Source organism: Hipposideros armiger, unplaced genomic scaffold (genome assembly GCF_001890085.2).
Source record: "Hipposideros armiger isolate ML-2016 unplaced genomic scaffold, ASM189008v1 scaffold_30, whole genome shotgun sequence".
NCBI lineage: Eukaryota > Metazoa > Chordata > Mammalia > Chiroptera > Hipposideridae > Hipposideros > Hipposideros armiger.
The window spans coordinates 596,308-621,892 of NW_017731380.1; the positions used below are offsets into that span (position 1 = coordinate 596,308).

The following is a 25,585-nucleotide window of genomic DNA, read 5'->3' on the forward strand; positions in this document are numbered from 1 at the left end:
TAAAGGCAAAAGAATGGGCAGTATCTGTACTTTGTATGTTTTAAAAAACACCAGTATAAAATGCCAATAATTTTGACTCGTGGTGTTGGATTTTTTGGCTTAAAATACACTCTTCACAAAACAAGTCCTTTGCCCCTTCCCCCCCCAAAAAACTGTGTGCTCTAAGCCATCTGATTTATATAAATGGCTACAGAGTGATTAGATAAACACTATAATTAAATACCCTCATCCAGAAGTTTTTGCTTTTGTTTCAAAGCTAATGGAGGTGATCAATCTTCTTTACATGAGAAGAGCCTGTGGCTGTCTTCTGGAAAACATAATTTGATAGAACTCCCTTCAACATTATTACAAATTTTAGTCCCTGGGTTGCAGATGATCTCTTTTTGTCTCAGTGGTTATTATTAGTACCTTTCTGTGTGCACTGAGCAGTAATGGTTTGTGACTCTTTTTTTTTTTAAGTCTCTCTTTATGGACTAAATTAGTCCGAGTGAGGTATTAATATAAGGCATAAAATCACAGAATTATGATCTATCTGTAGAAGCCAAACACATCTTTTATGACTATTCTTTTTTCTATTTCAAAAGTATTTTGAGTTACCAAAATAAGAAAACCACACTATAAAATATTTGTAAAAAAAAAAACAACAAAAAAAGAAATCTCCCATAGTTTTTCCACCACAGTCACTATAATTTTTTGACATAGTTCTTTCAGTAGTTCTTCTAATGTATATTTTCAATATATTAATGAGCATACAATGTTTTGATCTTTTTTATATAACACCGTAATATAAGCATTTTCCATGTTCCTACTCTTCATAGCCATCATTTTTAATGGACATGGCATAGTTTACTTAGTCATGTTTTATTTCTAAACATTTAATTTGTTTCTATTAAGATGAATATTTACATATATAGTGATAAGCCTTTTATGAATACATGTATTTCCATATTTTGGATTTTATTTTTAGGAGAGATTTTCTAAGTAGTTATTCTTTCTAGGAAATCATTTTAACATATACTATACCACATTATGAAGAAAATGACTTTTCAAAAATATGAAAAATAACTAAACCACCATCACTAGTAGCTAAAAACATGAATACTCTCTCCATTAAATTCTTCTTAATTTTTTTCTCATCTGAATTTATCCCCATTCATACAGAAGTATCCTCTCCTTGATCTCTAAATACATAACTCTAGAAGTATTTCTCACTCTCATGGCACTCTATATCATATACTCGTATGTGATAGCACTTATGTCAACTATAATTAATTATTTGTGTAGTATTTAATGTCTAACTCTTGCAACACATAATGTGCTCCATGGAGGCAGAGCTCCCATCTATGTTGTCACTTTTACACTCAAGTGTCTGGCACACAGCAGGCAATCTTATTTGTTCACTCATTGATTTAACGTTTTAAAATTATTTTGTAGAGTACTATGCTAAGTTCTATGGGAGATACATAGAAATATATGACAGTATCTCCCTTTAAGGAATTGTTATAATAATAATAATAATAATAATAATAATAATAATAATAATAATCCTTTTATCTTATTTTAATTTTAATAGTTATAGGAGAAAGTTCATGGGCTTTAAACCAAGTAGACCTGAGCAGGCCAAGTGGCTCATTGGTTAAGAGTTGGCTTGGGAGCGCAAGCTCTGATCAGCAGGGCCACCGGTTCAGATCCCAAATGGGCCAGTGACACTACGCCCTCTACAGCTAAAATGGTGAACAACAGCTCGACCTGGAGCTGGGCTGCCATGAGTCGCCGGCAATGGCATAGGCTACAGTGGGCTGCCATGAGCTACTGCGAGTGGCCAGCAGCCAGCATGAGCAGCAGGCTGCTGACGAGAGCTGCCATGAGCCACTATGAGCAGCCGTCCAACGTCCGGCGACTGATCTGCCTTACCCGGGAAGAGTGCAATGATCACAATATCAACATGGGCCAGTGAAGCGACGTCCTCCACAACTAGACTGAAGAACAAAAGGACAGTAACTTGTCTGTTCCCCTTCCCCGATTCACCAATGCTGTTTCCTCCCCCCAATCCCCCAATAAAATCTTAAAAAAAGAAATAGACCTGAGTTTGACCTCCATTTACCACTGGCTATGTGATACTGGGCAAATTATTTAACTTGTTGGAGCCTCAGATTGATCGTCTGTAAAGCAGGGGTAACACTTGTTCCACAGGTTATTGTGAGGTTCAAATGAAATAATGTATGCAGTTTTTGTTATAGCTCCTAGAAATTGACAGACATTAAATAATTACTTGCTGGATGAATGAATAAAGGCTTGCTAATTTTTGCTGCCTTTTCTTTGTTTTCCAATTTGTTCACTTTCTTCCCTTACCATTGTCTCAGTCAATAATCAGGACTTAAACAGTCCACAGCTAGGTTATTTCTCCTTGCTGCTCTTTCTATCATCACCTTCTAATCTGTCATCACATAATTCTTCCTAGAGCTTTGTCATTATCTCCAATGACCTTTTTACCAGATAAACCTTATAAGTTTTAAGGCTCTCTGCCACTTGGTCCCAGGAATCCATTCTATCTGCCTGGGTACCCTCAACTTTAATTATGACCTGCTCTTGCAGAACTCGCAGATACAATGAAGAGAGAAAAATGCATAGATATGCCATAATAATAAACTCAAGTGACAGGTACAACAGAGATAGAGTAATAACTTAGGGCTTATGTCTGCTATGTAATCTTCCCAGCATCCCAGGGTAGTTTGTTACTTCTTTCCCTGAGCCATCATACATATATCTAGTATAAATACTTACTACGCCATGTGAATTGTTTAGCTGTGCATTGCCGCTAGCACCTTCCTCATTTATTGATCCAAAATATTCTATGTGCAGCCACTATGTACAAAGCACATTGATAATCACTGAGATTAGACAGTAGAGACCATATATTCATTTTCATTCTAGCAGTGCTAATACAATACAAAGAAGATCAATGGATGTTGAAGAAATGAACCAGGTGAGTAAGAGAGTGTATGAACAGGATGGCAAACCCACTTATTATACCTTCAACATTTTGCTCTATTCTACCTTTGAGTTTTGCAGGTTGCTATTTTCCTTAAATGGAAAATAAATTTGGTTACATGAGAACTGATTTGAAGAGCACTATCTGGTCCTAACTAGCTCATCCTATGGCTTGTCATAGGGCTTGAATTTCCCTCATAAAACATTGTTAGAAAGGAATTACAAAATAATGCAAGTTGACTACTTCAAAATATTCAGAGAAAATATACAAAGAAAATTACAAAATAATGCCAGTTGAATACTTCAAAATATACAGAGAGAAAACAAGCATTCCTTTATCGCAATTGTTTCTGCTGTCCCCTAAGTATTATAAGTTTGGTAGGCACCCTGCTAGATCTCTTATTCTCTATGTATTTCTTGTGTGCTTCCTATTTTGGGGGGTTGAGATGTTGAATCCACAAGGCTGCCCTTAGGGGCTTAGCCAAGGCCACTAACTAGGATAAAGGTGTAGATTTCTATCCCAATCTTTTAAGCCAAGATACTACAAGCTTCTTAAAATAACAAGATAAAGTGGGGCTTCAGTGAGATGAAGCAAAACTCATCTCTAGGCAAGATTTTTTCCTTTCCTCGTCACATACCTATTAATGGGAAATTGTTATAACCAAAATAAGCACTTTTATACTAATAATTTCTAAAATAAGAATCCATGTTACCTGATAAGTATACTATTATTCTGACATGAGTTTTAAATCCCTCTGTTTTTATATTTATTTCCTGTTAGTAATTCAAAACTGCTTGAAGATAATATCTAAGAGACTTAAATAAAATAATAGTTTATCTAAACTCTCCTATATTCTAAATATTAATCATAAAAATTAGTCTGGGCAAATCAGTGACCTATAATGCAGCACAGTGTCTATAGTGTCCAACTAAAGTGTTAGATGTCTTAGATTTTAGCCCAAGTTCTCCCACATGGGCAAGCTATAAACCTTTCTGAGCCTCAGCTTGCTTTTCAGTTCTAAATAGTGGTGATATTCATTCATTTATGCAAAAAATAGTCGTTGAACACCTATATTGTACCAGGAACTGATCTGGACCCTGGGAAGCAGTGATCAAAACAGACTAAATCCCCTCCCCTTATGAACCGTTTATTCTAGAGAACAGACAATAAGTTAACTAATAGGTAGATCTACCGCTGAACATAAAAGCACAATACTCTGTGCTGGCGAGGATGCAGAGCACTGGGGGCTCTCATACACTGCGGGTGCGAATGAGAAATGGTACAACCACATTGGCAGTTTCTTATAAAGTTAAAGTATACACTTGTCATATAACCCAGCAATCCTGTTTCTAGGTATTTACCCTAGTGAAAATGGAAACAGTCTAAATAAAGACCAGCACCTGTAAAGGCTGAGGGGCACAAATATGCCGAGTGTGTTTAAGGGAGGGCGAGGAGATCAGTGTGATAGTGCAGTGGGGTGACAGAGTGGAAGAGACAGGAGAGGCAGTGGGAAACAGGTCACCTAACACCTTGAAGGTAACTGGGAAGCCATCAGAGGCTTTGAGAAGTAGTATGATGAGATCTGACTTGGGTTTTAAGAGAGTAATTCTAGCTGCTTCATAGAGAACAGTCTGTGGGAGAACAAGTATAAAATCAGGGACACCAGTTGGAAGACAACTGTAATAATCTAGACAGGAAATTACAGAGGTAGAGAGGGTGGGAAGTGGTGCTTAAATTCTATGTAGAGAGCCATTAGATTTGCTGTGAAGTCTGGGTGTATGGGAAGGTAGTCAAGAATAAATACATTGGTGTTTTTCATCTGAATAGCTGGAAGGATGGGATTTTTCATTAACAGGAGGAAAGGCTTGGGAGTTGGTTCTTACAATTCCAAACATAAATAGTACTAAACTACAAGCATTTACTCAGTGTATTAGTTTGCTAGGGCTGCTATGCCAAAATGTCACAGACTGGGTGGCTTAAACAACAGAAATTTATTGTGTCACAGTTCTAGTGCCGACAGGGTTGATTTCCTCTGAGCCTCTCTCTTACGCTTGCAGATAGCCACTCAGGTGTTGTGTCCTCACAAGGTCCTTTCCATGTGCGTGTGCATCCTGGTGTCTCTCTGCATGTCCAAATTTCCTCTTCTTATAAGGACACCAGTCAGATTTTATTAGGACCCACCCATATGACCCCATTTAACCTTAGCTACCTCTTTAAAGGCCTTATCTCCAAATATAATCACATTTTAACGTACACTGAGGGTTACAGCTTCCACATACAAATTTTGGGGGGATACAATTCAACCCCTAACGCCAAGTGATATGATTTCAGAGTGAATAGGACAATCCCTGTTATCCCTAAAATCTGCTTTTATAATTGAAAAAAAAAAATTCTACCATGGGTGCATCGTTCTTTTAAATGTCAAAATGAAAAATTTGGGGAAGAAGTAAAATTAGCCTCCTAGTAATCATCTTTAGAGAAAGTTCTTAAAGACTGTGAAGACACCAGGTACCTATGTAATGAAGAGATGAGCAATGCAGTGGAGCGAGTAGAAGCAGCAGAACTGACCTAGACACAAACTTCACTGAGACTGGCAATGAGCACTCATTTATTGAACATATTTTGTTGCCTTTCACATGATATTTGAACAGTCTTGCAGAGAGAGTATTTACAATACAGTTTTTTTGAATGGTATATAAAAAATACATACTATATTGAGCTGTATATATGCTTCTTCACTTGGTGTTTTCCTGTTTGCTAAATAATAAATGTAAAGTGCATAAGCTGAACACCTTATATTATTAAGAACTGAATTTACAAATAGAAAAATATGCTAATTGAATTTGGTTAGTTCTGTAAATATCAGTAGACATAGTGTTCAGAGCCATTAACATATTAATTTCCATAGTTAAAGGAAAGTGTTATTTCTTCCAAAATAAGTTATTAACAAATGTCTCTAAGCATTAATTTAGCATAATTAATACTATAAAGTACATAGCAGTGACACTTAAAATATCCACCAATGAATGCTATAGAAACATTTTACACGAATGAGAATAATTTGCTCAAAATTTCTCAGTAGGAATAGCAGATACCCTGAGTAAAATTATCAAATCATATACACAATGCTAACAATGGCATTATACTAATCTCACAAAGAATTTATGGCAATGTGCTCAACAGGTCATATAAAGTCGAATGGTAGAATGAGATCACACCATCTAATAGAGCATAACACTGAGAAAAGTGGGCTCTACTCCTCGGTGTGCTTTATTTGATTATTGGTAAGTCATCCGTCATTAACTTATTCTATAAAATAGATCTTACTGCTCCATAGGATTTCAGTAAATACAAAGTGATATATTTTAAAAGATTTTTAAAGAAAAATTGTTACTTTCTCTGGAATTAAAATCTTAGTTTTAAAAATTAAAACTTTAGTGAACTTATATTAATTGATATTTAGAAACTAAAATTGCTGGATAGTTGTTAGAGCAATGGTTCACAGTTTTTTACAGCTACGTGTTTCTATCTGTTCTGTCAAGTATCTATGTCAGCGGTTCTCAACCTGTGGGTCGCGACCCTTTTAGGGGTCGAACGACCCTTTCACAGGGGTCACCTAAGACCATCGGAAAACAAAAAGATATTTACATTATGATTCATAACAGTAGCAAAATTACAGTTATAGAGTAGCAACGAAAATAATTTTATGGTTGGGAGTCACCACAACATCAGGAACTGTATTAAGGGGTCGTGGCATTAGGAAGGTTGAGAACTACTGATCTATGTGCTTTTATTATTCATTATCTTTTTCATTTACAATGGGTTTAAAGGATATAAAAATCTAGTGGAATTTTTGGAAGAACATTTTATTATGAATACTTAATTTAAAAAATTATGTTGCTTATTTAAGCTTTGTCTGCTTTTCTGTGATTATATGTGTATCGGTGGTTAAGAAACAGTGTTGTAAAGACATTTTTCAATTCCACGTATTGGAAGAAATATTAAGAAGCTAGATGACCTCACCAATGACAGCAAAATTATGCTCCAATGTGTCTCAGAAAGGCAAAGATGAGGGATACCATTTTTTCAGTTGTACATACCAACATCTATATATTAAACAAACATTTACTGGGAAACACAGGCAAAACAATTCTTGCTTTTATCATTGAAAAAAAATCATATCGTGGGGGCTTCATTCTTTTAGATATCAAAATAAAACTTTTGGGAAGAAATGAAATTAGCCTTCTACTAATCATTCTCTCTGAGAATGGTAACCACATCTCAAGAAAATGAAACACTGTGTATTTGATATGTAAGCACAAGACTGGTGGCCATTCAGTGCACCTTAGAGAAGAAACCACCAATTCCTGCTTAGTGCTCTTCCCCTAATATTGGATGTCCCTGTAAATTTCTGCCCTTTCATAGCTATTGGACAAGGAAGTATGAAAGATGATCCTACTTAAGGTTTACAAATCTATAGTTATAGGGAAGGAAAATAGTAGCTAAAGGTGGATCTGAGAAGTAACATTATTGCAACGCACTTAACAAAGGCTTACAGGTACTACCAACCCCTGGCTCTCTGGAGGCAGAAAGATGAAGAGACATTAATCTTGTACACAAAAGGCTCATAATCCATTTGGAACAGTGAGAATAACACAGGTAAACAATAAACTTATACTGGATACTATTGCTACTGGAGATAAGACTTTATCATTAAAAATCATAATTGAATTCAAAAGCAGAAAGGGAAAACAAAGATAGCAAATGTTTGTACTAAGAATCAACAATGAGAGGGGTTGCCAGAAGTTCATTTACTGAATAACCATTTATGGAGTGCCTACTATTATATCTTTTGATTCTAGGATGTCAGCTAATCCACTTTCTTAATATCAGCTTTTTAAGAGAGAAAAAAACTTGTGACGATAAATGCCCATTATCGGTTGTAAGAAGCATTTTCAGAGATGTAAAAATGTGAACAAACATATTCCTTTTATGATATGTGCCACGCACTTTGCTGGTACAGGGGGTACAAAGGTGTGCCTGCCCGATGGTCATGGGCCTAGCATTACGAAGATTAATCTGGTGGAGTGACACATACACTACACAAATAAATACATAAAAATAGAATTATAAAGTTATGTTGCAAGCAATTCTGGATAAATTTAGTCAAGTGCCTATGCAGTAAAAAAAATTGATTTAAAAAAAGGTTGAAACTCAGGGGTTTCTCTAAATGTGAGTTTCATTCTTCATTTTTTAACTAGTGACTCCTAAAAGGTCAATGATCTATGACAACTTCCCTTTCATCTTCTTTCTCCCACATCTCCGATCACCTTCTGGAGTTGCAGACCTGCTGCTCTTTGTGTTTCTAGATGACTTCCCCTCCATGCTGGCACCCTGTTTCAATTTTCAGCCAGAACTAGTGTTATGAATCCAGTTTGTATATTTTTATCCCACATTAAGAGTCTCATAACATCTCAAGTTTATTCAAAACTTGTAGTGGAAATCTTTAAAAGTACTTTTAAAAATACTGTAAAAACCGGCTGAGTGGCTCAGTTGGTTAAGAGCTCACTCAAAGGTTTGAGCTCTGAGCAACAGCAGTTCGATTCCTGGCCCGAGCTGAGCTGCCACTGAGCTGCCAACAGGTGGCAGGATGGCTCAGCTAAAAAAAAAAAAATACTGTAAAAGAGAAAATTTGTCTTTACTTGTCAATTATTTTACAACATGTTTAGTTAATCAATATGCATTAAGTATTACTATATTCTATAGTATTATGATGGAGGTAAAATTGTTACATGTTTTATACTTTAAAGGAGGTTCAAATCTAGTGGAGGAGCTGAGAAAAATGGTATTATTCTATGAGTGTAAAGTCAGGCAGTTAATAACATTTACCTAGAACAGATCACTGTCCTGGGCTGTGTAGAGGGCTGGGGGCTGGGGAAAAAAAAAAAAAGAGAGAGAGAGATAAGGAAAAAAAAAAACACAAACAAAAACAAAACTTTCCGGAAACTAGTAGTGAGATCATGCTTTCTGACAGCTTGGTACTTGTTCGGTACTATTAAACTCCTGTCTGCTAATATATTGGAAACTAGAGTAATAGACGCTGCTCTTTGCTTTGACCCAACCAACTGCAAAAAGTTAATCCTGGTCTGGCTGAGTGGCTCAGTGGTTAAGAGCTTGCTCAAGAGTTTGAGCTCTGAGCAACAGTGGTTCGAGTCCCGGCCCGAACTGAGCTGCCAAAAGTTGGCAGGATGGCTCAGAAAAAAAAAAAAAAGTTAATCCAACATTAATCTTTCTTTAGCAAGCCATCTTTGGGAGCTTTAGATTATTACAATATATTGAAGGAACATTTCATCTTACACAAGTATTCTATTTTTACCATTTCTTAAAATCAGAGCAACCTAGAAAAAGTTATTTCCACAAACTCATTACTTATTGCTAACTTGACAAGTTCAGCTTGTATCTGGTGTAAAGTATATGTTTTCAAAACTAAATTTATTATCTTGACACTTGCTCTTGGCATAATGAAAGGAAAGCTTATAGCTTCAAATATAAGGTCTACATATTACCACATTATGAGATTAGGATGCCAGAGGGACTAGGAAAGTGATAAAGAAATCAAAGACATTTTGTTATCTGGTTATTAAAATTATGAATTTAAGGAAATCTGAATATAGGAGGCCCAAGTATAAAGAATATATGAAATGTAGATCCTAAGTATGATGCCTCTTTTCCAATATCTTACACCTAAGCAAAATATGTACGAGCATAGTCATGTTAAATTTGCAAAGCATCCTAGCTTTGACATTTTCTAAGAATTTGTCTCCTAAAAACTGTGAAATCATAAGGCCAGCGACATCAGTAGAAAACTTTAGGTGAGCATGAGTATAATGACACTTAAAACTGATTAGGTCACAGTGACAAGAACAAGAAAACCATCAAAAGTGTCATGTGAACTTCGTGAAACAGAAAATGTTTTGTACAAAAGTGTGAGGTTATACAATACATTAAAGTAGCCATTGTTGTTAGCAATAACTTTCATTGATTTTCTTTCATGCATGACCAGAAGTATGCTAATAAATGTATGCATTATATACATAACAAAAAAGATTGCTTTTGCTTTTCCAAAGAGCAAATAATGGCAATGCCTGATTAGATTCACGCACACAATGTGAGGGTACAGGAACCAGGGAGTCATGGTGTGGATACTAAACAGAAGGCAGTGCAGTACCCACATTTCCCAGGGAGATGGTTATTCTCCGTGTTTCTCTCACACCCATTCCAGGGCCAGAACCCCACTTAAACCCCACTACCCATCAGTAGGAACCAGTCTTTCCATCCCTCCTACTTCCCACTTTTTGGTTGAGAGGGGCACTTGGGCAATGGAACACACATTCCTGTTCAGAATGCAAATAATTAGGTTTCAGGTGTGCACACTGAGATAAAGCACAACTTTTAACTTAAACTGGTGGGGATTTTTTTAATTTTTTAAAATGATGGAAACATTAAGAAAGTCAGAACCTGTGCCACTCTCCTCTTGATCGCCATGACAGGCAGGAATCGTGAACAAATCAAGCTACTTTTATTCTCAAATTATCCTCTGAGCATTTGTCTTCCTGAACCCCACAATCTGTCTTGATCCCATCACTTTTTGACTCCTAGATGATCACAATCCCATGCATATCCACTCTGTCTCCATCGTCTCTAATCTCTCTCTTTCCTCTGTCTCTCTGTCGTCATTTTTAAACACACATAACACTTTTCTAACACCAATTACCGTTCTCGTGATCTCATTGCCCTCTCCAGCAGGCACTGTTTTTCATTTTCTTTGACACTAAAGTGGCCTACACATACTTTCTCCATGTTTTTACCGCCCACTCCCTTCTTAATTTTTTGCAAAGTGGTTTCTAGCCCTGTCTCCCCTCCCCACCCAAATACTGTTTCTTCAAGTTAAAAAGGATCTCTTTTCTTTATTCTGTTTGATCTCCATACCAGATCTCTCTAAAGAGTTCTTGACATAATCTTGTCCCTTGCCATCTACAACTTGATATTATTTATTTTGTTCTCCTTTTCTGATGCCTCTTTCTTATTTTTTATCTCTTGGTCACAACATTTTCATTCTTCTACCTTCCAGCTGTGGCCATTATCCAGGGCTCAGTCCTTGCTTCTCTGATCTTTTTCTTTTCTAAACTAGAGGGTTTTGAACTGTGTTCCTCAGTTTGAAGTTCCTAAAAAGCTGTCCCTGAGGGTTCAGAGAATCGCTGGAAGGATGGGCAGCTGGTGCCTTGCCACCACTTCAAACAGAATAGTTCCACTTTTACCAGTTTTTCTTGTTCCGCAGTGTTTCTTTTGGAGAGCTTATTTGTATTCATCAGTGGACTGAAAATTACATTACAGTCATCAACCCTGAGTCTAATTTCTTATTTATCACTATCTATGTGACTTTGGACAAATGTTTCAAAGCATTCATGAATTTCTTGCATCCAGGTCTATATCTTTCCCTCCATCTGAACCACTCTCCTACCCTATTTCTCAGCACCTTCCTAACTCCTACTGATTTTTTGGTTTTCTATGCCACTTCCTCCAGGAAGTCTTCTCTGAACCCCAAATCTAGGTTAGGTGCTCTTCTGATGTGGTACCATGGCAATCTGTGCCAATCCCTCAACACAGCACTTATTTCATTGTGTTGTCTGTTTGTCTACGTTCCCTATTAAATAAACAGAAAGCTCATTGAGAACAGAATATTATTTATACCTAGCATAGTGTCTAGCATACAGTAGGTTTCAAAATCCAAGCAGAGATAAGTATAAATCCCACCAAGGATATCCAAATTAGGGGATGTTACTCATTTTTCAACTGAAGATAAGTGAAAAGCCAAGTATCACTGTTACCCCTCATTCTAATTAAACTGCTCTTCCATCTGCCTGCTTTCTGAGTGTCCCTGACACCTCCTTCATCCCCTTCTCAGCCCTCTTCAAAACACCCTCACTATTTGCTTTTATTGGGAAAGTTATTTCATGTTTCTGCTCTGATTTTGCTTGTCCAAAAACAGAGGTGTACTATTGAAAGCTATCTGTAAAGACCAAAAAAAAGGCAAGTACTAAAAATCATGTTATTTTCAACGCTTCATTACATCAATCTGAACACAATTCTAACATTGCACTATTTTGGTCTAATTTCAATAATTTCAACTTCTAATGAAAAATGATAAATCTTCAAAGGATTTGAGGCCATATCTAAGCATTTTATAAGAGCACTGGTGTTTGATACAGAGGTTACAACTGCCTCCTAAGGAACAAATTCTGTCAAATATTTGCTGTATAAAAATGTATAGATAAGTGCAACAAAAATATTCTAATATTAAATCAAAGAAAGGAGTAATGTAATATCCTCTGCAAATACAGCCTTAGAGAAATTCCAAGCTAGAAAGAGCAGTGGGTGCAATCCTAAACTGTAATATCAGCTTCAAGAGGCAGTACCTGAATACTTCCGTCAGAAATGTCCTAAGTTCCAAAAGCAAGATTACACTTCAATTCAGTGGTTTTTGTTTATATTTTTTACATATTTTCAAACATCAAGCTAATACAATTTAGACCCAATAAGTCTCTTTTATCTGGTTGCTCTAAACCTGAGATCTTACATTTTCACTGTTTCTTTGAATTACAGTAAGTTGAAAAAGGCTCTAAAGGAAGACCAAATTCATATCTATTTTGCAAAAACAAAATCCCTGTATAGTAAAATTGATCTTGGTTCACTGTCTACTTAATAGGGAAATCCTGACAAACAACTCCAAAAAAAGATATTCTTGGCAGTATTGTTATATTAAGAACTCAAGTATCAAAAGAGTGGCTGATTAGATTACTTTTAAAATCCTGTTCAACTCTGAGAGTCTAGGATTTAGGTCATGAATCCATTTAAGGCACTCTATCTGCTGAGTAAGTTCCTCATATTTCTTATAACAATAGCAATATTTGTAAAAAGAAAGGCCCCACAGCCAACAGGGGAAATAGTACTTACGAGTATTGTGTCAGCAGTTCCAAATCATTATGCATGTTGATTGGATATGCTTCACTGAGTTCAAACAACTTCTCTAGGGCTTCATAAATGAAAATGATGCAAATAAGTGAAGCAAAAGCTTCTTCAGTAAACCGGGTGATGTAGCAGACGAGGGAGCTTGCATCAGTGGCCACAAGTATGATGCACAGGGTTGCAGTCCAAAGTCCGATACTAGCCCTTAAAGACAGGTATGACAGCTCATATTCTCTAGGAGCAGGAAAAGAACAGGAGGAAGGTCATTTAACAGCTTGCCACCGTTTTAAACAGATGGAAATAAGGTAAATCAGCTTCACATCTCATGAATATCTAAACTCAAGAACTTTTTCTAAAGGGAACATCTAAGGGGAAAAAGGGAGTGCTCAGTGTTGAGAGCTGAATATAATTTTTTACGTATATGAAAAAACATTTATACAAATCTTTTACTTTTCCTTTATTTCCATTGGGAGACAAACATGGCATACTGGATCAAATCAGCCACTGCCACCTCTCCCAGTGGATCTCCAAATGTGATGCTGGAAGAAGTATAAATACAGGAGGGAAAGAGAAAGGGGCTAAGGGCCAAAAGTATGTAACACTTACTTGCAAAATTTAAACAAAATCTTTTCAAACACCAAAACAGGTCCTGTACTGCCTAATATGGTAAGAGGCTGTCCACCAAAGAGAGAATAGGCTATACCAGTCATGGATGCACCGAAGAGAGATTCGATTGCACTCTGTGTAGAGATATAAATGATTCCATTAGCTAAGCTGTACAGGCGGCCATAATAACTAGGGAGAAAACGCTTAAAATACATGGGTATATTCTTTTTCCCTTGTGAGGTAAAGCTTAGCAACTTTGGACAAGATGTGGGATAGGAGGATAAGAAAAGAGACAGGCTTTCAGCAGAAAATAAATCATAGTGAATGGGGATGTGTCTTTTCCACCTTCCTTACCTCACATTTCTTTTGCTTACTAACAGTTTACATATATTCCCGATAAGTGTCTGGACAGAAGCACGGCCTACATACATGGGAAATGGGCATCTTATGAGGGAAGAACCAAGTCTAAAGCTAGCCTAGGACTGGGGGCCAGGAATGAGATCAGAAGCTTGGATAAGACTCAGAATTAATTGTTCTGAGATATTCCACTCCCAGATTACCAGTTCCACGACCCATCCAGGAAATTCATACAAAGTTATCTGCTAGACCATACATCAAATCTCTCCTCATAAAGGAATCCAAAACTAAATTCTCACTTATCTAACTATGAATCTTAAAGACTGATGAAGTTCAAAGTTCAGAGAACAGCATAATACATACTATACGACCTTCAGTTGCTTCTCCCAGCAGTCCTCCAAATGTGATGACAGGAGACATACACGCGCAGTAGAGAAATAGAAAAGATGCTAAGCACTGCAGGCTGAGAGCATCTCTGAAGTCACTCCAGAAGTATGGAGCTTTTCTTTTGACATCTAAAATAAGTCCCCCAAAAAGCCTAAGACGGGGAAAACACAACAGTGAAATCCAAATATAAAAACATACAAATCAAAATGCTCATTTGCTTTGTTGCCAGGTCACAGTACACGTTTTCCATCAGTAGAGAGGAGACCCAATAATTACCTGCTATGTTATATTATCATGATCTACAAGGATGACTTTGCACTACTATGTTTCCTCAATTCTTAACCAGATATTGTATCAACAACCAAAAAAAAAAAAAAATCCCAGGTTCTCTCAAACAAGGTTCAGAGTTTTTCATTAAACAAATTTCAAATAATGAAATTTAGAATTACTCTATTTTCTGTGCCATTTCTGTATCAAACTAGTCCTAAACTCAGGCCTATTAACCTCAATTGTTGGCAGTATTTTCTAATTGTTTACATTTCATTTAGTGTAGCAGAAAGTGAAGAAAGGAGGGTAAACTGGCTTTGTATATTCCAATAGTGAACAACGCCCTAGAGAAAAAGTGTTTAACCATTACTCCAGTTACCTACTCTTCCGGAAAAAAAATCCCTCCTTAGATATTGTTCTAAGCAGCCATCTCAATGGCCTTATGAATGAGACAGTCGTTTTCAATTTTAGGTTAGGAGGGAAGACCTTATGACCATACATTTTGATCCATTATTGCCTAAATATATCCCAATGTCTATCACTCACAAGACAATAATGACCTTACTGGTATAAACTCATTTATTTCAAATACATTAAAAAACCACATTGAAACACTTGAAAGAGGAATTGGGTGGGTGAGGGGGTGGGGATAATATTAAACTGTGAAATGCTGCCTAAAATTTGAGGACCAAATTTTTTTTAATCTATTAAGAATGAGAGCATAAATTAACAGGTATTCTCATTCTTTGAACATTTAATAATAATATGCAAACTTAACACTTGATTACTAAAAGCTCTTTGTGCTCCATGGAATAAAGATGTCACATTAAAATGAATAAGACTATATGGTTAAGTTCCTATGTGGAGGTTAAGAAAAATTTATTATGTTCCAATATACTACCAGTATGCTGAATATACTTAAATTATGCAAAAGTATTAAATTTTTCTTATTTATTTTCTAAACAGAAATATGCATTTGCCACCCAACAATCACCTCAAAAATTATTATTCTCTTGAAAAACAAATTTAGTTTGCCTTAAAAATGTACATCTTCAGTATAACTAAAAATTTTTACTATTATTTTTAATTTCCCTGATCTGACTGACACACACACAACAGTAACATGTTAGTAACTATCTTACTATTATGTGAGTGATAAACTCACTGTTTTCCTACTGATTGCTTCCATCACAGGGATATGGAGTAGAAGTTGAAAGGGTAAATTTTTAATTGAAAAAAAGGACATTTAAAACTGAGAGACACTTGCAGAGAACCTGTGAAATTCACACACACACACACACACACACACACACACACACACACACACAAACCATCTTAGGTTCCTCTACCTACATTTTGTAAAACATGCATTTTTTAATTATTATTATTTTGGGGACGATTTCTGAATGATTTGTTAACTTGTCAAAGTCGCAATTCAAAGTAGATTTAATCTACTAGTTTATTTATTCATTCATTTATGATTTATATCCCACCTAATCCCTAAAAGAAGTTGAGGCGATTATGAGCTATTAATTAGTAGTTAATATTTATAGGTTCCATAGTATTTTCTAGTAGACCATTGTTTTACTAACTAATTACTTATTAGAGCATACATTAGTCTAAATAGCTCTTATATTACTGTGTAACAAATGTGCTTTTAGCAGCAAACATCTAAATCCGGAAGTGGGAGGTCATTACAGAGAACAGTGCAAGAGCAGCCCAGATGGACACCAGCAACTCCAGGAGAGCAGATGAGTAATGGATACTTCAAGCCATGTCAGCAACAGAATCTGTGGAAGAACTCTGGAGAAGCGAAGATACCGGATATTGGTGACCTGGGAGGATTTAGGAAGCAGTAAGGAAAAGTGAACTTTGAAAAAAATCTAAGCTATGTGGCACGTTACACCTGAGAGAGAGAAAAATATTACAACCCAAAAAAAAAAAAAAAAAGACAGCATTTGAAAATATGAAAGCAAACAGAAAGAGTAACAATGCTTCTAGTAAAGGGAAAAGGAAAAAATGTTTGTATCATATCAAATTAGGTACAGAGCCTGAGGAAGATGTTAAAGGATATTTCCTCAGAGACAAAAACATAGATAAAGGGAAAGAACAGAGGAGAATTAAAAGGCACAAAGTTGTCAAGAACTGGAAAGTCAGCTCAGAGGACACAGTGACAGCAGTACAGGAAATGGCCTTGAGGGGAGGGGAGCACCAATCCTGCAAAGCCTTTGCAATTGCCTTCAGTTTTAATGGAGGCTGTGTGCACATATTCTCTGAAGAGAGACCCACCCAAGGGTTTCTGATTTTCTGCTCACACATTGCTTGGAGAGAGACAAGCTGTCGGAAAACCATAAAGAACCAATTTAAGAAATAAATTGAAGCTTTCATCTCATCAAAGATGTGTGATTAGAAAAATAAATCATATACCTCTTTCAAATTACAACCATAAAAAATAAAAAATACTATTATATACATCCTACTTGTATGTAATGAGGTACAGCCTCTAAGACTGAGTTCTTGGTATTTATTTTTATTTCCATCTTGAACTTGAAGCTTTCAACAGACTCTTTGGAAGGGGTGACTGACAGTTTTCTTATTTATTCTAAGAATCTGTGAATGCATTTTATGCACAGCAAAATGAAAGACTAGGTAAGATAAAATGGAATGGTGTATATGCTGTCTGGTTTAATAGTAATGACAATCAGTAACTACAGAGAAATAAAATTAATTGGCATTTTTGCCCACAAAAAAATTGGTATTCAAAGTATGAAAAAGAATTAGATCTCAAAACAGCAATTCCTGACACACAAGAACAGTATATCATTGGGTCTTTGAAGTTCCATAAAAGTGCTTTTCACTAACCTTCCCGTTCGCTGAAGTTCAGGTCCACTATGTCCTCCGTGGGGCTCTGCTTCCCCATGAGCTGCTGTTCCATTTGGTACAGCAGGAATCTTCCTCTTCTCCTGTGGGAAGTGTTTTGTTTTAGTTTTTTTTTTTTTCAGGTGCTATTTGTAAATAACAAAAGCAAACGTTTCCTTGGAGACAATATGCTGAGTGGCTAAGAACCCAGCCTGACCTCCAGCAAGTTATCTAGCCTCCTAAAGCTTTCCACCTATCAGTGTGGCGGAAAGAATTAAACGAGGTGATGGACATTTATTCTTCATTCTTTCAACTAATATGTATTGATTGCCTAGTGTGTGCCATTTATTGTTATGGGTGCTAAAGATGCAAAGGTGAGCAAGAAAAAGCATTCCATTAGTGGAGACAAACAATTAAACTATAATGTCAGGTAGAGAGAGAGCTTTGCAGAAAAATGAAATAAGAGAAGGGGACAGACAGATTGGGGTGGGGTAGGTTAGGGTGAGGAGGTGTTAGTTACAGTGGTGTTATATGCCTGGCATGGTTCAGCTGTTCAGTAAACATTAACTATTATCGTCAACTAATTTTTCAGTGCGTTTCCCTCTTTGATTCTGGTTAATATCTTCTAACCTGTGAGCTGTTTTTAACATGGTTCTTTCTGACTCAGAGACCCAAAAGACCATAGCAAAAGGAAGTTTCTAATTGAGCCACTGACAAATTAACTTAGGTTTATATAAGTACTGTTTTCCCATAGGTCTATTCTGCCCACTTTTGTCAGTGAGAGATTTTTAAAAATCAAAAAAAACCCTACCTATTGGTGATCTTAAAGCACACAAAGGTGTTCAAAAGTGCTTAAAAGAATAATAAATATTTTCAAAGTGATACAATTAAAATTTTTACTTGACTGCCATTCCAAAATAGTGTAAACATGTAAACATGAAGAATAAAGCAAATTATCAAATGATCTTATGTACGATGAAACATTTAGACAAACTGGTACAGGTTTAAAACATGAGAAAAACTAGGTTTTGAAATACACAAAATATACGAAAGTTCATTGCTTAATATCTTTTACAATTTCCCAGGCATATGAATAGATACAATGAACAGAAGTTAAAAGATTAAAAAAAAAGGATGTGTTTCAACTAATAAAGGAGTTGCTTTTATAGGTAAATTATTAGCATACATTAGTAAAGGGCTTTCAGAATGACCCTCAATACCCTCACTACCTTATAATCACCTAGGGAAACATTTCTTAGCTTCTACAAAGTCTCAGAAAGCAAGTGATAGTATTTGGTCTTCTGGGGAATTATCCCTTACTGGATAAACTCACTCATTGTTTTACCATGGAAAAGTCTATATATTGAAAAAGCAAAAAATAAACCATGAGAGGTATTAGCCATTCTAAAGAACCTGTTTCCTCAAGAAGTGTTCCTTCATCTTGTAGTAAGGAAAAACATTGTTTGAGAGAGAAGTGTATACGAACAGCACTAATTAATATACTGAGGAAAAACATATAAAAAATATTTTTTGTTCAGAAACACACATATTTTGATGTTTTAAAACAAGTAATCAGTGAGTAGATATTTGACTACTTACATTATGTAATTTACTAGCTCAATTAACAAATACTGATTGAGAGTTAATTTGTGTCACATATTAGGCCCCACCACTATCCACAAGTTAACAAATAAGGCCTGTAGGACTAACATTCTAATGGGTAAGACAAACAATAAAAAAATGAATTAATTAATTCTATAATGTATTAGAAAGATTAAAAGCTATGGAAAATTAAAATTTAGAGCAGAGTAAGGTGGGGTTGAGGGGTGGGGTGGGTGGTTGGGGAGAAGGAGGGTGTGGGAATTTTAAGTCTAGTAGTCAGGCAGGCTCAGTGACAAAGTGTCATTTGAGAAAAATGGAGGAAGTCAAGGGAATTAGCCATGAGAATAACGGGGATATCCAGACAGAAATAACAGCCAGTGGGACAGTCAGAAGCAAGGGTGGTGCTGCAGGGTTTAAAGAACAGGAGCAAGGCGGCCAAGATGGTTGGAGAGGAGTGAGCAGGGGGAAACTGGCAGATGACTTCTGAGAGGTATGCGAAGGCCACTGTGTAAATTTAGTAGACCATGGTAAGTATTTGGCTTCTATTTTCAGTGAAATGAGGAACTTGTGCAGGGTTTTGAGGACAGGAGTAGCACGGTTTAACTTGGAATCCCTGTGGCTGCTGTGTTGAGAACAGATTGTGGGGGCCACGGATAGAAATAAGGAGACCAGTTAGGAGGCTATTTCAGTAATCCAGGAGAAAGATGAATGACGGTAGGCTGAAATAAGGTGGTGGCAGTAGCAATAGCAAGAAATGGTATAATTCTAGATAAATATTGAAGACAATGCCAAGAGTATTTCCTGGAAGAATGGAAGTCAGGTATAAGAGAAAATCATAAATGTTTTTGGCTTGATCAACTGTAAATATAGATACAGTTAGCGCCTACCAAGATGAGAAGATACAGAAGGAACTTTGGGAAAAGATCAATTTCTTACATACTTCAGAAAGCATGATATTGCCCTTTCTAATAAAACTGCAAAGAGGTATTCAGGTACAGAAATGAAACAATCTACAATTCAGTTAAACTTCAGACAAGCTAAGTTTTAGATATCTATGAGACATCCACGTGGAGACACAGGATGGGCATTTGAATAAATAACTCCCAAGTTCAAGGTGAAAAATCAACTTGGGAGAGGATTTAAAGCTATAACATTGGAAGTATTACCAAGATAATCAGTATAGATAGAGGAGAGAAGACAACTGAAGACTAAGTCTTGCATCACTTCAACATAAAGAAATCAGAGAGAAGATGAGGACCAGAAAAGAAGGCTGAGAAGAAGTGGCCAGTGAGGTACCAGGGATGCTAAAAGTGGTGTTTTGGAGCCAAGCAAAGAAAAGGGAGTTATCAACTCTCAAATGCTGCTGATTGACAGCCAAAATAAATGCAGACTGAGAACTGGCCATGGAATTTTAGCATTGTGGAGATCTTTGATGACCTTCAAGTAAGTAATTTTAGTGAAGTGATGGAGGCAAAACACATATTGGACTAGGTTTAAGAGAGAATTGGAGGCAGGTGGTACAGAGAACCTTTCTGTGGCATTTGGTTGCAGGGAGAACTAAGAAATGGTTCCGTAGCTGGCAGTGGTAGCTGTATTGAGAGTTCCTTTCATTTTAAGATTTGCAAATTAACAATGTTGTATGCTGATAAAAACGATATAATACAGAACAAAAGAACTGATGCTATAAGGAAAAAAGAGGAGAATTGATAGAGTAATATCTTGGAGTAGGTGTGACGAGATGGGATCTAGTATCCAGGTAAAGGCTGATTTTGGCTAACTCATCAATAATGTTGGGTCATGACGTATTTTTTCTGTTTTTTGTTGCAAAAAATGTGTCATGACTTTTCCGACAACCCAATATTATATGGGAAGGCGGAATATGTGGCGATAGATGCTGGCAGGTGGATAGGTGTGATGGTAAGAGCTGTGAAAGTTCTCTTGATCATTTCATATTTCTCATGGAAGTAGAAAGCAAGTCAACATCTGAGAGTGAATGTCAGAATGGATTTCTGAAGGTTTGAGAGAGAAAACAAGTGTGAAATGGCATCTACAGAGAATGAATGGACTGAGGTAGTATGATGAACCTGCAACACTGAAGGCCCACTTGGGGTATGTGGTCATGACTTATGTGGGATCAGTGTAATATATGTTTTCCCTCAGCCACACTCAGCTAGATCAATGCAGGTACAGGCTAAAGAGTTGAATTCACATAAGGTTGTGGTTTTGACAAGCAAGTAAATGGCATGAGAGAAAAGCAAAGCTGTGGGTATATACAAGGGAGTGATTATAATAACTGACACAAAGTTCTAATGGTATATTCAGGGTTATCACTTGAGGTGACTGGTTATTCTCCACTTAACTGAAAGGAAAAAATATCTAAAATTCTGTTATTTACACATTTCAAAAGAATAAAGAACATGGAAATTATCTCATGGTGGAAAGTATTATTTGAATTAGAACGTCTGTAGTCAGAACGCTTAATATATTTAAATTCATTATGCTCCATTTAATAAAAGGAACAGTTTCATAGTATCTGTTATTGAATTACTACACACGTTAAAAAAATACCAGTGTAAAGAAGCATAGAGCGTATCTCTAATTCTAACTCATTATATAACTGTGCTCTCTAATATGATAGCCACTAACTACATGTGGCTATTTACATTTAAGTTAATTAAAATTTAAAATTCAGTTCCGCAGTTGCAGTAGGCACATTCTAGTGCTCAATAGTGGCTTGGCTCATTAGATCGCATAATAGATCACTTCTATTACTGAAGATAGTTTTACTGGACATGCTGATATACAATATAACGTCAGTATAGAGGGGCTAGGACATCTGTTCTAGGTCATACAAATCAGTAATAGCGGAACCCACATGTCTTGATTCTTTTTTTTAAATTAAAGTTTATTGGGGTGACAATGGTTAGTAAAGTTACATAGGTTTCTAGTGTACAATTCCGGAATACATCATCTATATATCACATTGTGTGTTCAGAGTCAGTTCTCCTTCCATCACCACGTTTTTTATCTCATTTACCCTCATGTACGTCTGTGATCTCCTAACCAGTCTTCACTTTTTAATGTTATGTGGGACCCCCACACCAATATGCAATGCTCCACACACCAGCTGGATGTCCTACAATTCAGCTCAATTCTGACACTCTCTACCGGGAGATAGCATCAGATGCCATTGGCTGAGGGCTCAGTCCTGCAAGGCTGCCCCTCCCCCACCCCTACCCTCACCCCCACTTCAGAGGCCAGTTGCAAGCTCAGGTTGTTACTTGAGCTTCTGACTGACTTGGGAATCAGGGCTTCCCAAGACCCCATCTTTGAATTTCAACTAATTTGCTAGAGCGGTTTACAGAACTCAGAGAAACATTTCACTGACTGGACCACCAGGTAACTATAAAAGGATATAACTCAGGAACAGCCAGATGGGAGAGATGTGCAGGGCAAGGTATGGGGAAAGGGCAAGGAGCTTCCCTGCCCTCTCCAGGTACATGGCTCTCCCAAATTTCCCATGCTCACCAACCTGGAAGCTCTCAGAACCCTGTATTTTGGAGGGTTTATGGAGGCTTCATTACATAGGCATGATTAATTAAACCATTGGCCATTGGTATTGAACTCAATCACCAGTCCCTCTCCCCTCCCTGGAGGTGGGAGGGTGGGACTGAAATTTCCAACCCTCTAATCACAGATTTGCATCACATCCTTAGGTGAGTTCCAAAAGCTGTCTCATTAACATAACAAAAGACACCTTTGTTGCTCTCATCGCTGGAAATTCCAAAGGTTTTAGGAGCTGTGTGCCAGAAACAGGATAAACGCCAAACTTATATTTCTTATTATAAATCACAATATCACTGAGGTTATAATTCAAATTATTTGAATCTTTTTGATGGGTTATACCATTTTAGTGCATGTATTTAAAAGACAACAAAATGAAGGAATTATAAGAGTATTTTCAAATTTACATACCTGGGAAGGAACATTTTTTGGAGGCTCTATTCGAATGCTTGGATCCCATTCTCCAGGAGGGAGAACAGTAACCTGATCCAGAAATTCATCAATTCCTGATACCAAGTCATTACGATCTTTAGCTTTGTAAGCAACATCATGAAATACCTATGGAAGAAAAAGAAATACCCTTTATAGATTTAAAAAATGATAACAAATATTAAATGTGTTCAGTGTTTTCATTTTCTAGTTATCTCACACGTGTTTATAACAGTTTGAAGAAACAGGCAACTCTAAAGATGTTTTTTAATGTAAATATTATCATTTAGTTTATGCTATGAATGCACACAGATATATTTTTGGCTTAAAATGCTAGAATGAATGTTGAAATTTCTGGAGGCCAGAGTACAGGAAAGGGAAAAAAGGACAAAAGGAATCTCATTAAACTAGAATTAACGGCTCGAGCTTGGCAAAGGTTATTTATGTGCAGGTAAATTGAACTTTCTGAAAGAAGCTCTGCTTAAAAATAGAGATAAGAATGTATAGAATAAACTAGAAATTTTAGCAATATTATACACTGGCATACATAAACTAATTTAAAATGTTATTTTTGTTTCAATTTTTAAATAATAATGTTATAAATTAGTATTTTCTGGAATATATATCATATCTATACAGTGTAGAAAGTATATTTCCATTCAAGATACACATACACACACACACACACACACACACACACACACACACCCGTGGTAGTTTTTAAGCTATTGATAGATGTCAACACAGGTCTTTTTCTAGACACATGATAAGATTGTATTTCCTGCCTTCCTTGATATTGGGATTAGGTGTGTTCTAATAGTAACAGAGTGAAATGATCAGTCTCTCTGACTCCATCTTATTCATCAAACCTGCCTTGTTCCCATGCTAATCATCAGAGGAATTCTGCTGGGTGCTTGGTTTTTATAAAAACAGCCCCTCCCATTTTCCTTCCCTTGACAGAAAAGAAGCCTGAACTCTGTTCTCTCTCAAAATGGATTAGGTCTCTCATCTTCTGGGTTGACACCATCTCGATCAATAAACTTTTCCTCACTCTAAAATCTGATGTTTTGAGTTTTGGCCTTCTGACACATCAGGCACATGGACTTTGGACTGGTTACATGGTTAGGTGTATATATGTCACTTTTAAATAAAAGTTCTGAGCATTTCTGTGTGACTTATCACATAGCCTTTTGTCTGCCAGTGATTGCGAAAACACAGATGGAGATGAGCTTCTGTTGGCTTGGGTACCTTGAGAGACTGTTATTATCATGGCCACTCTGCCAGTTTATAATGGACACACCACGTGACAAACATAAATCCTTGTTGTTTTAAACCACTGAGATTTTAGTTGTTTATTCCTGCAGCAAACCCAATTTCTCCTAACTAACATACTTGAGGAATGGTGTACTCACTAAAATAAGTGCGCAAAATAAAAATGAATGGGAAAAATTAATTTACACTAATATAATGTAAATATTTCTGATTTTTTTTTGTATTTCACATAATATGAAATGGAACATAAATATTTGAGGTTTGGGATTACTGTATTATTCTTGATGCTAATCTATATCACAGAACCAAATATACCAAAACTGACAGGAAAATTGTGCTTTCAAATATTCTATTTTGTTTTTAGACCATTTGTTTTAGTTTCTGGTTTGATACTCAATCTAAACTGCTGATGAAGTGATAATGATTGTTTTCAAAGATTTTTTTCTTTACCTTCCAACTAAGAACATTTCATAAAAAATCAATGGGGTGATACACAGTATTTGCTTAGGATAATATGAAAACATCAGAGATATATTAATGATTTATTTGTAGTTTGAGAAAGAGAACTTTTAAATATTGCAAGCATAGCACAGGTTTCCTTGCCATAAACCACCGAGTTCTAAAGATCTTTAGATGGCCATGAGACCCAATCTGAACATTTAAGAATTGCAAATGTTCTTAGTTCCAATGAGAGTTTAGCTACCCTACTTGTTCCCTGATAATAGCAACTCGCTTGAAATCTTTCTTGATTTGATCTCATTTCATTTAAAAAATCACTTCAAGAAATCAAATGATCCTATACCCACTTTAGATAGACGAATGTCTGAATTCATCCAGAATAGCTGATTCCTTATTATTTTAAAGCTCCTCAAAGATATAGATACCACAAGTTACTTGATTTTAAAATAAAAATTTTATTTACTATGGATTTCCTATCACCAATTTCCCCAATAACTTAATTCTTTAAATTGCCTTTTCCCCTTCTCTTTGTTTAGCTAAACCTAACATCCTGATTTCAACATGCACCTGATTTCTAGAAATTTTCCTGATCCCCTCTCAAATAAGATTAGATATCTTGTTAACACTCCCCTAACAGCTAGTTTTGGGGTTTTTTTGTTAGCTTTCACTGTAATTATAATTATTTATTACAATTATTAATTATTGGGTTGTCGGAAAACTCATGACATATTTTTTCTATGTTTTTCATTGCAAAAATGCATCATG

At 36.2% G+C, this 25,585-nt stretch overlaps 1 protein-coding gene across 1 annotated transcript in view; it reads right to left on the bottom strand.

Annotated features, from left to right (window-relative positions):
- The window catches only part of SLC4A10 (solute carrier family 4 member 10), a 200,567-nt gene that overhangs the window by 57,361 nt on the left and 117,621 nt on the right, over positions 1–25,585 (bottom strand). Inside the window, exons 11-15 of the mRNA XM_019636818.1 lie at positions 23,072–23,218; positions 17,498–17,598; positions 14,345–14,519; positions 13,625–13,758; positions 13,007–13,252 (exon numbers count right to left, since the gene is read on the bottom strand). Coding sequence (XP_019492363.1) covers positions 13,007–13,252; positions 13,625–13,758; positions 14,345–14,519; positions 17,498–17,598; positions 23,072–23,218 — 803 coding nt within the window. The remainder of the gene's footprint in view (positions 1–13,006; positions 13,253–13,624; positions 13,759–14,344; positions 14,520–17,497; positions 17,599–23,071; positions 23,219–25,585) is intronic.